The sequence below is a fragment of the Canis aureus genome, chromosome 14 (assembly GCF_053574225.1).
Source record: "Canis aureus isolate CA01 chromosome 14, VMU_Caureus_v.1.0, whole genome shotgun sequence".
In the NCBI taxonomy this organism is placed as follows: domain Eukaryota; kingdom Metazoa; phylum Chordata; class Mammalia; order Carnivora; family Canidae; genus Canis; species Canis aureus.
Window position 1 is genome coordinate 8521020 of NC_135624.1, and position 17881 is coordinate 8538900.

General features: G+C 37.7%; 1 protein-coding gene across 50 annotated transcripts in view; it reads left to right on the forward strand.

The window, feature by feature from the left end:
* Window positions 1-16832, forward strand: part of RIMS2 (regulating synaptic membrane exocytosis 2) — a 580692-nt gene extending 563860 nt beyond the window's left edge. For all 50 annotated transcript variants that reach the window (XM_077846871.1, XM_077846876.1, XM_077846877.1 and 47 more), the window contains 5 exons: window positions 7186-7327; window positions 11066-11178; window positions 11702-11803; window positions 13376-13515; window positions 13941-16832. In XM_077846871.1, coding sequence (XP_077702997.1) covers window positions 7186-7327; window positions 11066-11178; window positions 11702-11803; window positions 13376-13515; window positions 13941-14159 — 716 coding nt within the window. In that variant the 3' untranslated portion in view covers window positions 14160-16832. The remainder of the gene's footprint in view (window positions 1-7185; window positions 7328-11065; window positions 11179-11701; window positions 11804-13375; window positions 13516-13940) is intronic.
* Window positions 16833-17881: the final 1049 nt, after the last annotated feature.

A 17881-nucleotide genomic window follows, 5' to 3' on the forward strand; every position in this document is an offset into this window, starting at 1 on the left:
GTCAGATTAAAAACCAAGGAAATCTAAATAAAGCATAGATTTTAGTCAATAGTTATGTATCAATATTAGTTCATTAACTATGACAAATATGCCATAGCCATGTAAGATGTTAATAATAGGGAAAATTAGGTGTGGAGTATACTGGAATTTTCTGTAATATAATTTCTGTAAAATTTTTAAAAATTTTCTTGTAAGTTTAAAGCTATTCTAAAATTAAAGGTTTATTAAACTAATTTTAATATTTTTAAAACATGAATCTGAAGTTTAAGAACAATGATTAAAATTTCTTTTAGCATACTGACATAACAAAAAACAATGAAAGCAGGTTTAAAATAAAATATCAAATGCAGAGTTTTTATTAACAACTGTATTCAAAGTGGCCAATATTTCAATGTTGTTGGAAAAAGGAAGAAATTACAAAAATTTAGAACCCATTAGTTACAAGAGAATGGAAAACTGTTTTAGAGCTATTGTATGTGTATCTGCCAGAATAGGTTAGGATATGCTGTGATAACAAATGACTCAAAATTATTAGTGGCTTAACTCAAAGAATTCTTGTCTGACTCCTTCTGCATGTCCCCTGAAAGGTCATACTTGTGCATGTACTCAGGGACCCAGGCTGGTGGAGGTGCCTGTTGCTAACTGCTTCCACATGAAGGAGGACAAGGTGACTCATGCTTCCATGGTTGAAGCTTCTGCCCTGAAGTTACATGGGCCAGTTTTGTCCATATTTCATTGGTGGAGCAAGTTCACATCACCACACCTAACTTAAGAGGTGCAGGGAAAAGTGAATATATTCAAACAGACCCAGCGTGAATGATTTTGTGACTTCTGCTTATAGTTCATAGTATTCTAGCTATTAAGTACATAACTTTCGTAATAGTTATGACAAAGGTGTTGGAACAAATGGATTTGGGTTAAGCCCTGAAACATTTTTGGAAATCAACTGCTAATTTCTACTTATTTCTATTTTATTTTTTTGTTAATGCAGATCCTGGTTTAACTCAGAAGAAATTATCAGATACTTGCCCCTATTTTGTCCCGACTTTCAGAGGCTTCAGTTACATTTATTATAGTAAGAAGCCCTGACAAACATAAGTACACAAGCTTTTATATGCAGTTATAGCAATCTATTCATGAGTATCCCGATATTGAGGTCTTGCAGGACCAAACATAAATGAATCAACATCCTTGATGTCTTGATACATAATCCGCAATGGGAAGTTATGTCCACAGTGGCCACCACAGAGATGGGAAAAAGGGCTGAAAGCATTTCTTATACCTGCAAGTTTGAGGAATTAGAGGGGTTAGGTGAATTAAAGTTCAATTTGAAAATCTACTGAAGGGGAGCTAGCCACTCTGGACCTCAACTTTCTCATTGCTACAGTAAGGGAGTACATAAACCACAAGGGCACGTTGGATCCCTACAGGTAGCTTCAGAAATTCTGCAAATCAGTAATTTTCAAACTTCTCATTCTTAATGCATTTTTAAATTCTTTAAATGTAATGCAAATGACGTCTTTAAATTATACTCACTCTGGAAAATGGTAATTTTTTTAAAAATGCAAAATGAGTGCCTTACTAACTCAAAACACATAAATGGTGACCAAAGCTAAAAATTTAGTCAGTCTTCAAAATCTACCAACCTGTCTTAAACCTATTACCATAAATCGTTTCCCACATTCATGTCAAGAAAATCCTGACCTGTCAGTAAGTCTGCCTGCACATAAGACATGAGGCTGCTCAAGTGAGAGCAAAAGTGGGAATGGGTTCTGTGGATACAAGATTTGGAAAGTTGACATGACATTAGTTTGACATTTCATTTTGAGCCTCATTTCAGGGTTTAGGTAAGTTTCCAGATTGGTAGCAGAGAGGACTTTTTGATTATTGTGGAGTCTTTCAAAGGATTTTAGGTATTATTAGGGGAAACCGATGATTTGGTTGTTTATTTAATTGAGTGGCTTTCTTTGAATACGGTGGGTGCCAAGTAAATGAGTCATCAGACTAAGCAGAGCAGAATAACAAAAACACCTCCTGGACTTTACTTTCTGCCTGTGATGTTTGGCAATTCAGGAACTTGATTTTAACCTGCAGGTGCCTTTTCCAAATACACTATAGTTGAAAATACCTAACACCACAGTGGTTGGAAGGGCTCTATAACAACATAACCTGGCCCTTAGTTTTACAGTTTGCTACCTGAGTATTTTTAAACATCTCTACATACTCACACAGGCACATATATTTTACATGTATATGTATGTGGCATGTGTATGCCTGTATACACACACACACATATATATATATACCTTTTTAAAAATATATATGTATTTTTTATCATGGCTGTTGAGTCCTTATGAATAATTCCAGTTGGGCCACTCCTATGGTCACAATAGGTTATTTTCATAGATCTTGCCATTTATTTATTTATTTATTCATGCGAGAGACACACACTGAGAGAGAGAGAATGGCAGAGACACAGGCACAGGGAGAAGCAGGCTTCATGCAGAGAGCCTGATGTGGGACTCGATCGCAGAACCCCGGGATCAAGTCCTGAGCCAAAGGCAGATGCTCAACCGCTGAGCCACCCAGGCATCCCAGATCTTGCCATTTAAAAGAAAATGTATCTAAAAAATTATCTACTGCTGCTTAACAGTTTTCACAACTTCAGCAGCATAAAACAGCACTCATTTATTAGGTCATGGTTCTGGATGCCACATGTCTGGGAGGGCAGAGCATGGCTGAATTTTCTCCTGAGGGTATCACATGGCTGAAATCAGGTATTGGCTGGCCTGAGTTCTTGTCTGGAGGTTCTGGGCAAAAACTGCTACCAGAGACATTCAAGTTGTTGGTAGAATCTAGTTGCTTGCATTTGGGGGCCTGAGGTCCCTGTGTGTTTGCTGCCTCTCAGCAGCTAGAGGCTGCTTGCAGGTCCTTTCCATGTGTCTCCACAATCTCCAGCCACCAAAGGTACTCTGAATCCCTCATGGCTCTCAGATCTCCCTCACTGACTCTTAGAATTAGCCAGAGAAAGCACTCTGCTTTTAAAAGACTCATGTGGGTATGTTAGGCCCATTCAGATAATCTCCCTATTTTTAGGTCAACTGATTAGTAACCTTAATTACATTTGCCAAATCCCTTTTGCCAGGTTAAGAAACAAAATCATGGGGCCATCTTAGAATTCCACCTGCTACACTAATCTAATGCAGACATCTAAGTCCACTGTTAACCAGATTCAGTTTCTAAGTTGGGTGACATGATAGAGCATTTGGAGCATTAAATGTGAGTCACTGCATTTGATTATATTTAGACTAAATTACTTTTATAGTGAATGTCATGCAAAGGATTTGTAGTACTGAAAAATACATTTACTTTTAAATAAGTCTACGTGCATATTAGACTGGGTGACATGCACTGAGGGGGGCACTTGACAGGATGAACACTGGGTGTTATGCATATGTTGGCATATCAAACTCCAATAAAAAATATATACAAAAAAAGAATAAGTAAATAAAAATTTTTAAAAAATTAAAAAGATGTACATTTAAAAGACATAAAAACCTATCATAAACACGCAACGCAGCATATTGCTTACAGTTTTCTGATTCCATCTGATGACAATGAGTAGCTTTCTCTCCATGTATGCCATTAATCATGATCATACACTAATGACACAAACTCATAGACTTTGTAACTTTACAGCAGAGATCATCTGTCACCACCACCCCTATCCCCTGCCTTTTTCATAAATGAAGAGCCAGAGACTCGAGGTATGACTCAGAGTGGGCCACAGAGTCAGGTGGTCAGTGGTGCAGATTGGCCTGGAATATGTTTTCTGATTCCCTACCTGGTAGTAATAGTAAGGACAGTACCATTTGAATATTTTTTCTGAATCAGGCACTATCCTAAGCACTTCAAGTATATTATTTTTCTTATCACAAAAATTCTATGAGGTAGGCACTACTGTCTTTGCCATTTCATTTGGAGAAAATGGAGTCACAGAGAAGCTAAGTAACTGGTTCAGTGTCACCCAGCTTGTATATGGTTAAGTGGGGATTCAAAGAGAAGCAGTCCGACACGACGGCCTGACCCCTTCACTGTGCCCTGCTCTTTCCACCCCACCAGTGGCTCCTCATGGGGCCTTCCATCTGCAGTTACAGAGGTAGCTGCACTGGCTACCCATTGGTTGTATTTGACAACAAATCCGCAATTAGTGGTGAATTTGGAATCAGAAAACTGTGTATAAACTTCTGTTGTGTCACTTTCTCTGTAAGCTGCTGGGCCTTGTGTATGCTGTGTTTGTAAAAATGAGGATTGTTAGAGTTCTGAAATGAATGCAGTGTTATTGTTATTCTTGGACAAATGGTAACTGGTTCTCATCACACTGTAATAGCAGGTTTTCAAGTCATTCGTGCTGGGGTGGAGTCACACTGTGAAATAAGAAGGATCTATGTCCTGACACCTTTAGAAATCTCGTTTCCTTTGAAAGTCATGTGTTTCCTGTATATATTCCTCAGTCCACATTTTCCAGCTCCCCTGCAGTGATTCGGCTCACTTGGAGGTGATTTTTCACATGGGCATCCTTCATGGGAAGAGAACAGTACAGCCACATGGAGAGGCCGGGACTAGCCCTTGGCTGGGCTCCTGCACAACAGCCTGGCAACTTCCATGATTCCAGTTCACATCTGAACAGAATGAATGTGACCATCTGGATATCACTGTCAAATAATCATGAATATTAAATTTCTGAGTACCAAGGGTCTCTTCTTCATCCCCATTCTTTTTCTAAAAACATTTTCTCTTTTTTTGTGTATATGTATATTTTCTTCTCTACTATTTGAAAGTAAGTTGCAGACAATATAACATTTCAGCTCTAAATATTTCAGCATGTATTTCTAATGATAAGGAAATTTTTTATAATACATGCCATTATCTACCTAGGAAAATTAATAATTTTCTTATCCTGCCTAATACGCAGTCCATGTTCAGATTTTCCTTATTTGTCCTAAAATTGCTTTTAGAGTGTTTTGCTTTTAGGGTTTCTTGTTTTGTTTTTTCCCAAAAGGAAACCAAAGTATACTCATAGCATTTAATGGTTACATCTGTATGATATTTTAAGATCTGGACCAATTCCCCTACCTTGTTAGCATATTTGCTTGTTTTCATGATACTTTTTGAAGAGACTTTTTTTTTTTTTGAAGAGATTTTTTGAAGAGACTAAGCCAATTCTCTTGAACAAAACTGTGTTCTGTGTTTGTCTGATTTTTTTTTTATTGTGTCACTTATCTTTTACTCTGTCCTCTGTGTTTTAGAAAACAAGTGGGTTCCAAAGGCCTAATTAGAAACAGATTGTATATTTTTGTCTGGACTAACTTGATAGGAGGTACTGTATGGAGGTACCTATGATTGCCCCACTATTAGAGCTATTAAGTTTGATTAAGATGGTAATAGCAAAAAAAAAAAAAAAGATGGTGATAGCTAGTTGCTGTCCCAGTGGTAAAGTATATGCTTACCTTTAATAAGTAGAACTAAATTGTGGAATGATTTTTGGGGGGCTCCTATGAATAACATTTCATCTAATGCTGTTACCATCTACTGATGTGCCTTATCTGAATCATTTATTCCTTTGGAGATTGAAAATTGGTCATTTTACATTTTTATCATTTCTTTTACATTTATTAAATGTATTTAAACTAATATTTCTCTGCAAAGAATAGCCTTCCCTCATCAATAAGGGATGCTTTTGATTGTCTTATAGTTCATATCAGTACAACATGTTTACCATCAATTTCCTAAAATATCAGCCTTAGATTTTGGAACTAAGGTGTAGATCAATCATAACTTATCTTTGATAGAAACTTCCTAGAGCATTTTGGTGTACATCAAGATTGGAAGTAAAGAATAGATGAAATTTAAAGCAGTGTTCCAAGATGGTGAGCAAATATTAGAAGAGGTATGGCAAGATGAATTTCAAGAAATCATGGTCAATATCAGCAAATGTTTATCGATATGAAATTAAATTATTAATACCAGGCATTAAAAGAGCCTACCATACCCCAAAAAGCTAATGATATGCATGATCAGTGTAGATAAATATTGAGGACTGACAAGAAGTAAATTAAGACAAATAGTTCGGACTGTCATACAGTGACTCCAGCCTTAGTAGCCTCTCCACTCCACATTCCAACATGCAAGGCCCTTTGTGTTCTGGGCTCAGGCTGTTGTCTGACGAGCCCCCATCATGACTCTTCATCTGGTTGTTTGCATCATCCCTCAACTGCACATGGTTCTTCCTCCCTTCATGCTTCTGTCCAGGCACTCCCCTTGGCCCAAAACCCTTCCTTCTTGCCTCTTAGGTCCCAGTGTACCCATTTTGCAAGCCCAGCTAAAACCCCACTCCTTCTGTGAAACTCCTTCCTCCCTGACCCCTCCAAATCCAAATCACTCATACTTCTTACCCTACATCACATATGTGGTTTCTGACTCAGTTTCCTATTTGGTCTTCTAATTGGCTTCTATAAGTAAATCTCATATTTCAAGCTATTCAAAGGTCCTTAAGGACATGACTACCCAGGATCCCAAATTAGAAAATTCTTTTCACATGGCATTGCTAGGTTTTTGCCTACCCTTTGAGAGTTTCTCTGAAAGTTACCCACAGTTGTGAAACTATTATCTGACACTTTATCTCCTTTGTACAGCTTTCTTTGCCTTCTAATATCAGTTACCTTACAAAATCAGGTTTTTGTGTGAGAGCTAAGGTTAGAACTGACATTGATGCATCACCTGTTCTTTGGAAATAAAGACAAGGCTTAATCATTTCACTATGATCAAAAGAAAGGAAAAAGAAATAGGCAGGCATAAATTAACGTTGTATTTAAATATTACAATGAAAACAAAGTTTATTTTGCTTTCCTTGAGAGCCTTTTTGTTTCTTTTATGACCAACTCGAACACTGCTTTAAATAGGAATGAAACAACAGTATTTGTGCCTCTTGAAGATGTTTTTAGAGTTTTTTCATCCCACTCAACAAGACATTGAAATACCTTTCCTCTTTGTCTCCTTAACAAGAGCACTTTGTATTTATGCAATTCTTTCCATCTAAGGACCTTCACCACTTTGGCGGAGTATTTCTCGTTACCAGATGGTGATGACAAAACTATCATGCTTCTTGTTTTTCTGTCTGTGCAGAAGCAGGTGGTAAAAAGCTACGGAGCACTGTCCAGCGAAGCACGGAAACAGGCCTGGCCGTGGAAATGAGGAACTGGATGACTCGACAGGCAAGCCGAGAATCGACTGATGGCAGCATGAACAGCTATAGCTCAGAAGGAAAGTGAGTGAGGCCAGCCATGATATGCGTCGCTTCCATGCGCACAAGGACCATCTCTCTCTCTCTCTCTCTTTCTCTATGCTTACCTAGAAGTTAACTCACACTCTTGAGAGCGCCATTTTCATTTCCACTGGCTGATTTGCTGTGAAGAGAACTTTTGCTCACCTACCACTGAGAAATGTGACATCTGGCTTTTTATATCAAGGGAAATATAGGTTTGGGGATAAAGTATTTTTGCTTTAATAATAGCAAGACGCTAAACAGTGACTGTCACAATACATGCACATTAAAGTTTGCTCTGGCTTGAAATATATAGAAGCACAGAAAGAATAACACCCTGAGCTACACCACAGGAATAATGCTAATTTTTAAAATCTTTGCTCTTAAGAGTTATTACTAAAAATTATAGAATACTTGATACATACTTAGTTCCATGAAGTAACAAGCAGTTCACATAGATGTAATATCACTAAGTAACTTCGTGAGACTTTCCTTTATGTAGTTAGCTTCTAGCTTTTCTTTAAATATTTAAATAAATATTTTTAAAGCATTTTTCAACACTGTGTAGCCCTGTCATCAACAAATTGACAATAATCAGCAACTACAGATCCATAGATGGGTGCATAAAGGACGTTAATAGAGGAAAATGGGGTTTACTGACCTCACTCTGTCATCATGATGGAAGCATCAGACATTTAGACAGCATGCATCTAGCTAATTCACAGACAGGAGGCAGAGTATTGATGTGCCATTGGGAACATTTGTCCAGTGCGATTATATAAACACAGGAGATATATATGGTTTCCATACTTTTTTCACTAAGGTTGTATGGGATGCTAACAGAAACATTAAAATATTGGGATTAACTATATTTGGAAATTAAGATTGGGAGGAGAAATGGATTTGATGTTAATTAAGGAAGTCTTAAAAGAGATGGAGAAGCAGTTGAAAATGAATGTGCACTGAGCTTTCATCATTGCAGAGCACTGTGTTAGATACTGTGAGGGATACAAAAATGTCCAGATTGTGGCCCCCAGCACCTCAGATGTTTATGTCTTATAAGAAAAATGGGATAAATACTCGTACATTCATTCAACAAATATTTCTACGCCTTACAGTGTTCTAGGCACTGGGCTGAGTTGGGGATATAAGTCATACAAGAAGGCCAAAATCAATTAGTGGTTAAGACTATAGGCTTTAAAATCACATAGGCTTAAGTTTTTATCTCTTTTATGGAGCTGTAGAAACTTAGGCAAGTTATTTAATTTTTCTGAGTTTCATTTTAATTATTTTTCTTAACAAGTATTTATTAAGAGCTTACAATATTCCAGGCATGGTTCTAGATGCTGGAGATAGATTAGCAAACAAAGCAAAAACAAAAACCAGAAAACAAAACCCTACCCTCAACAAATTTACAGTCTAATAGATAAGATGGATAATAAACAAGAAAAGTTGTTCATATGTATATATATAAGGAAAAATCATAAAATATAGTGTAGATTAGGTAGCATAAGTGTAAAGAGAAAGAAAAAGAAAGGGAGAGAGCTGAGAGAGGGTAAAGGTAAGTTTTATGTAGAGTAGACAGGGAAAGCAACATATTTGAGCAAAGATTTGAAGAATGTGGACATTCGAAAGAAGGATATTCCAAGCTGAAGCACTGTGGACCAAGGGCAGGCATAGTAATTAAGATGGGGGCAGGGGTGGACAGCTTGTGCCATCTTTGTATCATTATGAGGACTTTGCTTTTACTCTGAGAGGGTTGAGAAACCAGTGGAGGGTTTGCGTGGGGTCCTGCTATTATCTGACTTGAATGTTAAGTCCTGATTGCTGTGAGGGTGGAAAGTAAATTTGGCCACAGAGGGATCATTCAAAGGGCTGTTCAGTAATATGCTCAGACCACAGTGATAGGATTAGCAAGGTCAGATTCTGGATGCATTTTGACAGTAGAGCCAATAAGATTTATTGATTCATCTGATGAGTAGTGAGAGAACAGGGGTGTATTCGTTTGCTAGGGCTGCCCTCACAAAATACCAAAGATTGGGTAGCTTAAACAACAGAAGTTTATTTTCTCATAGCTCTGGAGGCTAGAAATTCAATAGCAAGGTGTTATGGGTTTGGTTTCTCCCAAGACCTCTTTCCTTGGCTTTCAGATGGCCTCCTCCTTGCTGTGTGCTCGCATGGTATTTCTTCTGTGCATGCATATGCCTGATGTCTTTTGTTCTACTTAGAAGGATACCAGCCACAATAGATTAGGGCCCCACCCTTATGACCTCATTTAACTGTAATTACTTCTTTAAAGGCCCTATCTCCACGTACAGTCATACTAGGGGTTAAGGCTTCAACATATGCATTGGTGGGGGGACAAGGTTCAGTCCATAACAAAGAAGAAAGACTACCTCAAGGTTGGACAATTGGAAAAATGAAGTTGCATTTAAGATGAGAATCGCCTAAAAGGAACAGAGTTTGGATTTTTGTTTGTTTTGAGGTTGGGAGTCAGTTTGAGACAGGTTAAATGTCAGTTATCTATCAGACATCCAAACAGATATGTTGACAGAGCAGATCGAATACAGGTCTGTGATCCAAACTGGAGATGTCAATCTAGGCCATATCAGCATAAATGGGACTTAAAACCATGAAACTGCATGAGATTACCAAGGAGATTGAGGTATGCAGAAAAAATAGGAAGTCAAAGCATCAAGCTCCCAATATTCAGTGGTAGAAACAGTGATGGAGACTGGGGTAGAGTGGCCAAAGAGGAAAATTGGAACCAGAGGGTCTGGGAAGCACAGTGGACAAGGAGGAGGGAAGGCTCGATTATGTCAGCTGATATTGATATGTTAAATCAAACAAGTGCTGAGTATTCACAGTTGGGTTTACCATGTGGCCGTTATGTAACCGTGGTCAGAGAAACTTTGGTAGAGTGGAGAAAAATCAAGCAAGCAAGAGAGGAAGGAAAAACTATATAGAGTTTCAAGGGGAACAAGAAAAAAGAAATTGAAGATGGCACATAGAGTGAACTCAGAACTTTGAGTAAAGAAGTGGGGTGAGAATTAGAAAAGATTTTTTTTAAGGTACAAGTTTTTTTTTTTGAGTAGAAGAATAACAGTTTGTGTACTGATGGGAATGATCTAGAAGAGTTTCTTCATCTATAAAACAAGTTAGATAATAGAATCTATCTCCTAGTACAGCTAAAAGAATTAAATCCGATAATGCCTGTCGTGGCGTAGGCACTCAGTAGGTACTGAGTGCTAACGATAAAAATCACAGCCCATGCCCTCCAGACAAGGAGAAGAAAGATACATACACAGCAGCCTGTGATATGGTGTGACAGGTGCTTCTGGTGACATACATAGGCTGCTAGAGAATAAGAAAGGAAGAGTCATGGGAAGTAAAGTGAGGTGCTGGGATCCAATTGATAGAAAGGGCAAAATCAGGCAACCCGGGTGGCTGAGCGGTTTAGCGCCACCTTCGGCCCGGGGCATGATCCTGGAGGCCTGGGATGCAGTCCCACGTCGGGCTCCCTGCAGGGAGCCTGCTTCTCCCTCTGCCTGTGTCTCTGCCTCTCTCTGTGTGTGTCCTTAATGAATAAATAAATAAAATCTTAAAAAAAAAAAAAAAAGACAGGGCAAAATCGTGGTGGCAACTGCTCCTGCTACAGGATGGGAGCAAGAGGGAAACCCAAGATGCTTGAAAGTAAGAGGGTTGAGGGTTTAATCAAACCATGTGTTACTTTGCTTTTAGTCTGATTTTCCCTGGTGTCTGCCTGGCCTCTGATAGCCAATTCAGCGATTTCCTGGATGGCCTTGGCCCTGCCCAGCTCGTGGGGCGTCAGACTCTGGCTACACCTGCAATGGGTAAGAATTTCTGTCATGTGGTTTCATTATTTCCTCTTTTAGATTATTGAAAATTACATTCTCTAGTGTCATAGGATCTTTAACGGTATTGTCAGCAAGAATAAGTATTTTTATTTTACCAATAAAAAAATTTTAGTTGATTTTTTCCAATTTAATTTATATGCTTTTTAAAGTAAGATGTCACTGATAAATTTTAAACATATTTGAATGTAGGGGTGCCTGGGTGGCTCTGACTCTTGATTTCGGCTCAGGTCATAATCTCAGGGTCCCAGGTTAAGGCCCTGCATCAGGCTCTGCACTCAGCTCAGAGTCTGCTTGTCTCCTTCTCCTTCTGCTCAGTCTCTCTGCCTTGTTCTCTCAAATAAATAAATAAATCTTTTTAAAAGAATAAATAAATAAATTTGAATGTAGGAAATATATGGGAAATGATGAAATGATATAAAACCAACACCTTTGGCACAAACATGTTTCTTACTGCATTTGTTCACTAAGCCCTGTCTGTTTCCTCCTCACACATCATTAGGTGACATTCAGGTAGGAATGATGGACAAAAAGGGACAGTTGGAGGTGGAAATCATTCGGGCTCGTGGCCTTGTTGTAAAACCAGGTTCCAAGACACTGCCAGGTAATAACAGAAGAGATACTGCTATTATTTGTAACCCACACTTTTCAATGCAGAGATTTTGTGTTTTGATGAGATGCAGAAAACTTTGTTTTTAGATAATTAAGGATACTAAATGAATGAGTCTGTCATCTGTAGTAGTTTGTGCGTTTATCCTAAGCAAGCATTCAGTGAGGGTTGAGTGATAATTTAAGTTTTTAAATAAGTCCGTAGCTAATAGAAACCATTGCAAAATAAACATGTACATAAAAATTCTTTTTTCTTCTTAGCTGGTATTTTGTGTTCTTCTTTATCTGGAGCTTCAGAGTTCTTCTTGGGAATTATTAAAGTTCTGCATTAGAATAAAAATAGATATGGGTTGCCAAAGCAGCATAACCTTTGGATACAGGACATTCTAATTATACTAACTTCTACTTCCTGTAGTGTACAAAGAAAGAGAGGCACCATTATCAATGTTTATTGTGATGTCACACATTTCATACTGAAATGTCATAATCTAAGGTGCCTGGAGCCATGGAAAAGGACACAGACTCCAGATACAGTATGCAGAGATGTCTAGAACATGAGCTCTGATATGTAGAACAATTTGTGAGGATTCTGAAATTCAGGTTCTCACCTCGGCACTTTCACTGACTGAATTGTAATTTTGAATTTCATAACTTCCCTGTCCTTGCAGAAATTGTAAATTATAATGTGTACAACCTTGCAGGGTGATTAAGGTCAATTGTGTTTACAAAGGTCGTGGAGCTAGTTAACCCACCGTGCTATAAAGAATATCATAATTTGCACAGGCAAGAAAATGCTTTTGTGAACAGTCAGATCTCTTTCAAGCCATGGAATTCATAATTAGTTGCCTCTTCCCAGCTTATGTGAATGTATTACATCAAACCCCACCCTTGCCTTGTACCCATGCCACCATCAATAAACACTTTTGAGTAATAAATGATTTTTATTTATAAAAGTTTATGCTACATTATTTATATTATATAATTATATTGCCTAAGTATTTCTATGGGTAAACATTATTTATATTATATAATTATAATACCTAAGTATTTCTATATTATAGAAATTATATCATATAGTTTATAATTTATTTATGAAAATAAATATATAAAATAAATATAATAAATAAATATTTATGTTTATAAAAATATAATAAATATTTATGTTTCTAAATTATTTATGAAATGATATGATTTCAAGGATGTTTACTTATATTTAAGTACTGACAAATGGAAGACTGAGTAAGATCTCTTTCTTGAATATTGTTAGGGACTGGAAGCATTTTACCTTATTTCATGCAGTGTTTAAATCTATATATATAACCATGTGATGGTGAAATAGTAATCAAGTCAGAGGAGCCTCTGAGTTAATATTGCCTAAAGTATCCAAATAGCTGATAATTACCTATTATTTTTCTAATGATTTTGACATCATGTGGAAAGACCAGTGACTTCTGATTGCTAGCTTTGTCAGCCTAAAACTAAGCTGTTGCAGAGGTCACCTGCGAGTTGGGTATTCCATAATCATGGCTCGTCACTTAACCCTCCCCTCTGTCTGTTCTTTCCCAAGCACCATATGTAAAGGTGTATCTATTGGATAATGGAGTCTGCATAGCCAAAAAGAAAACAAAGGTGGCAAGAAAAACGCTGGAACCCCTTTACCAACAGCTTTTATCTTTCGAAGAAAGTCCCCAAGGAAAAGTTTTACAGGTATTTATTGGATGGTTATTCCTCTACATAAGAAGGTATTTTCTTGGACTCAAACCTTGTACCCACATGTCTTACTGCATTCTCTTCATTGCTTACAGCTGAAATTCTTGGGAAAGGTCAAAGCAGTGACCAGTGCTATCAAGTCATAGACACTGTTGTTTCCTTTCCAGTGAACTATAGACTTGCAAACCCCCATCATACACAAACTCCAGTCTCCCTGGACTGCTTAGGATCTTAACATTCCAGTACACTTGGATGTGTGTACACTTTTGGATTCCAGTTGTTAAAGACAACCATACCACAATTAAAATACAACTATTTAACTTGATATTTGATGATAGCGCATTAACTGAATGTATTTTCGTTTACAAGTTTCCATGTACATAACTATACTGATGTTATTCTCCTTTTGATTTTGCCAACAGATCATTGTCTGGGGAGATTATGGCCGCATGGATCACAAATCCTTTATGGGAGTGGCCCAGATACTTTTAGATGAACTGGAGCTATCCAATATGGTGATTGGATGGTTCAAACTTTTTCCCCCTTCCTCCCTAGTAGATCCAACCTTGGCCCCTCTGACAAGAAGAGCGTCCCAATCCTCTCTGGAAAGTTCAACTGGACCTTCTTACTCTCGTTCATAGCAGCTGTAAAACTGTTGTCATAGCAACCAGCGTTACAAAAAAAAAAAAAATTCCACAGGTCGCAAACCCTGGTAACACTGCATGCTTAATGTTGTGTCTTCTGAGCCTGTTTCTAGGGATACAAAGCGATCCTGTGTTCTCAGAGGAAGTTGCACACATTGTGCCCTAAAGATGGCCCTCAGGTGAAAGAGCAGAGTTATGAAGAACTATCAGGTTTGGAGTTCAGTAACACTTGAGTTTTGGTCCAATCTGAAGCCATGGATTAATCTCAAAGAATCAGTCAGTTTCATGCAACAAAAGCCCTTTTCAATGGCACCTTTATATTTTTATCGTTCCTTTTTCCTCATTTCTCTGACCCCCAAGCCCTGTTATGCCACAGAAAATAGAGCTATACAGTCATTAAGCCATGTTACAAGTCAAGGAGTGAAGTCCTAGGAAGCATCAGGTGAAAAGCAGGAGACCAAAGAAGTGGTCCGGGACAGATGTCAGCCCTCCTCTGGACAGTGACCAGGAGCAGCCAGTCCAGCGTGAACAGTGGCAGACTTCAGAGGTCCAGCAGGCACGCCATTCACTAATGCCATGATGTGTTGGACTCTGAAAAACAAAATTCTGTGGCTACACTGTACTGAATGAAATTAAAGAAACTTTTTTTGCATGGACACAGATTAGCTGAATACTTAAATTATTTTTTTGGGGCTGCAACTTGCAAAAAAAAAAGAATAAAAATCAGCCATTTTCAACAATTTATATTATTTTTAAAAATAAATTTCACTATTGCATGGTTTTAAAAAGGGGAGAGAATGCAACAGGGTGGTACAAAGACACACCATGTTTATTCTTTAAACTAATCATAGTCTGTGTTTTGGCAGACATTACAAATGAGAATACTTTCTAGAAGACACTTAAAATTCTCTTTATGTGACAAATAAGCATACTATATTCGATTTATTTCCATGTTAAATATACAAATCTTATGAAGTTAAATATGTGCAAATCGTTCACATCTTTCTTCCTCTTCTCATCTCACTTTTCCTCTTTTCTCTTTTAATCTTTTCTTTCTCCCTACCAGAGTGAACATTATACTAAAAGATTACAAGTTTTTGACCTGATACTCCTTACACCCCATGTTTGATTCAGAGCTGTAGATGCTTCTGAATTTATGAATTTCTCAAGGGAAAAAAAAAAAAAACTAAGAGCTTTCTTTATTTCAAGCATGTTGAAAAGGATTTTGCAACATGTCTTGGGAGTACCTTAAAGTAAGTCAGCATGTATTTGATAAAGAAGATATTTGAACTTTTGCAATTTATTGTACAGTGCATGGTACTTTTGTTTTCACCTTCCAAGTTCAGTTTACTGGAAAGCCCTAAAATCACGTGGCCATTGTAATGTCTAATAAATTTGTTTTTAGCACCAGCATTATTCATACAGGGGTTAAAGTATTATTTCTAGAAGGTCTTAGGTTTTGTTTTTTAATTAATTAAAGCAATTTCTTTAGCCAATTTCCATTTACTATGTGAATAGAAGAACACTGCTAAAAATTTGGAGCCTGAAACACAAGGCTGTTTATTAATTCATTTTTCTGTAGTAAAATACAATTTTTCACAAAATTATATTTCTAAAGAAATATAGTAAACATAAATATGCAACAAATAATTTTAAAGCTCCAATTTTTAGGTGACTCAAAGAAAGTCAATCTGCCTATTAATAGTTCTTTGATGCCATCACCAAAAGTCTACACCACAAATCCCCCAAAAGTCGAAAGTCGGACCCCTGCCTTTGGTTTTACAGACAGTTATTACCATTGGGTGGTGCTGCAAGGTCAAGTTTCTCTTAAGTTCCCCTGTTGAGAAGAAAAGTCACTGGTTAATGTAATAAACCACCCATTCTTTCTGTTTCTTTATGTGCATTTTGATAACACATTCTTACAGGTTGATTTTCATTTCTTGCAATAACTTTTGAAATTCACATACATACCATTTAAGGCCATGCACAAAAATTGCTTTCTTCTTTTTTTTTTTTTCCTTTTTAAATTCCATGCTGACCATTAAAAACTATCATGCTTGATATGGTGCAAAAGTTAAAATGAGTATCACTAAAAATGCCTTCTCTTTATGTGGTGCAATATGAAATACACCGAGACTGTGTCTTGACATTCTGAGATCTACGATGGACCCAGGTAAAGTTGTTAAAAGAACGAATAATACTTTACAGAAATAATTTAGACACTTGTGTACCAGCAGCAATTGATTTAATAGACCTATAGTGTCTATACTCTCCCTTAGAATAAAGGTTTACCATTTTCCTGATACTAAGATGCAGTCACATAATCTTTTGTGCATATTCCTATATAAATTATTTCTAATTTTAATAAGAAGGACATGACTGTATGGAATATTTGTACATACTTATCATTATGCAGTATTTATTTAAAAGTTGGTGTATTTTTTTTTAATTTTCACATGTCTGCACCTCGACTTGTGGTTTAGTCGTGTAAATAGAACTATTCCAGTGACCATTGCTGCCCTGTACATAGTATGTTTTCAAAGTAAAGGGAATTCCAGTTGGAAAAAAAAAAAGGGGCAGATTAGTCCTGTAATGAACACCAACTAATGTAAATCAAATTCATTCTGGTGATGGTATTTAACACTTTAAATAAAACATTTTCTTTACAGACGTTGTATGCACGGCTTTCTCTGACTTCTTTCCCACTCCCAAGCTCTCTGCAGCTTTCCCTGGACTCACGTGTCATTTCAAAACCATGAAATCATCTTTTTTTTTCTTCTCCATGAGAGAAACAGACTGCTGGTCTTAGCAAAGAGCATTTTTTTTTAAAGATTGTATTTATTTATTCATGAGAGACACAGAGAGAGAGGGAGAGACACAGGCAGAGAAGCAGGCTCCCCACAGGGAGCCTGATGCGGGACTCAATCCCAAGCTGAGCCAAAGGCAGAGGCTCAACCACTGAGCCTCCAGGGCATCCTTAAAGAGTGAGTTTTCAAAGTGCCACAGGATCTCCGCTCACATCATTGAAAGTTGCTGATTTTAAAAAAGGTGACTATTCTGTGGGGCCGGGGCAGGATTGAGATGCTTTCTGGTTCAATGACTCAACGGCTCCCAGAGTCTGGGAGGAAACTGAGTGAGGGTTCTGAGTCAGTGTCACCCCCACAGATGGCAGAACTGTAGAGAATCACACACAGGGTGAAGGTGATGAGAGTGACCGTGGGCTTTACGCTGCTGTGTCAGTTGCGCTCTGTGGTGGGTGGGGGGTGCGTTTTCAGCTGGGGAGACACCAAGGTGACACGGTGTATACCAACCTGCCCAGAGATTGGCCTCTATCCTGTGGCTCTGGGTGTGAGTTTCTCCATAGCCTTCTCCGGCGGTTCCTCAAACTGGAAGAAAACCCCCCAGCAGAGTTCTGATAGAAGCCTTCCCTGGCTCTTAATTTAAAAGTGAGCTTAATGATTAGAAATCCGAATAGGTCCTCTCTCCATCCTTGGAATTCACCATTCTATTTCCAAGGATTTCGTTTCTGCTCAGTCCGTGCCTGTCTCAGATTATTTTTCATTATTCAGTATACACTTCCTACTCTGATGAGCTATCTCTTTGCTGTTCACACACTCCTATTATAACAATCCCTTTGCCTTTTTTTAAAAGATTTTTTAAAATTTATTCATGAGAGACACAGAGAGAAAGGCAGAGACAGACAGAGGGAGAAGCAGGCT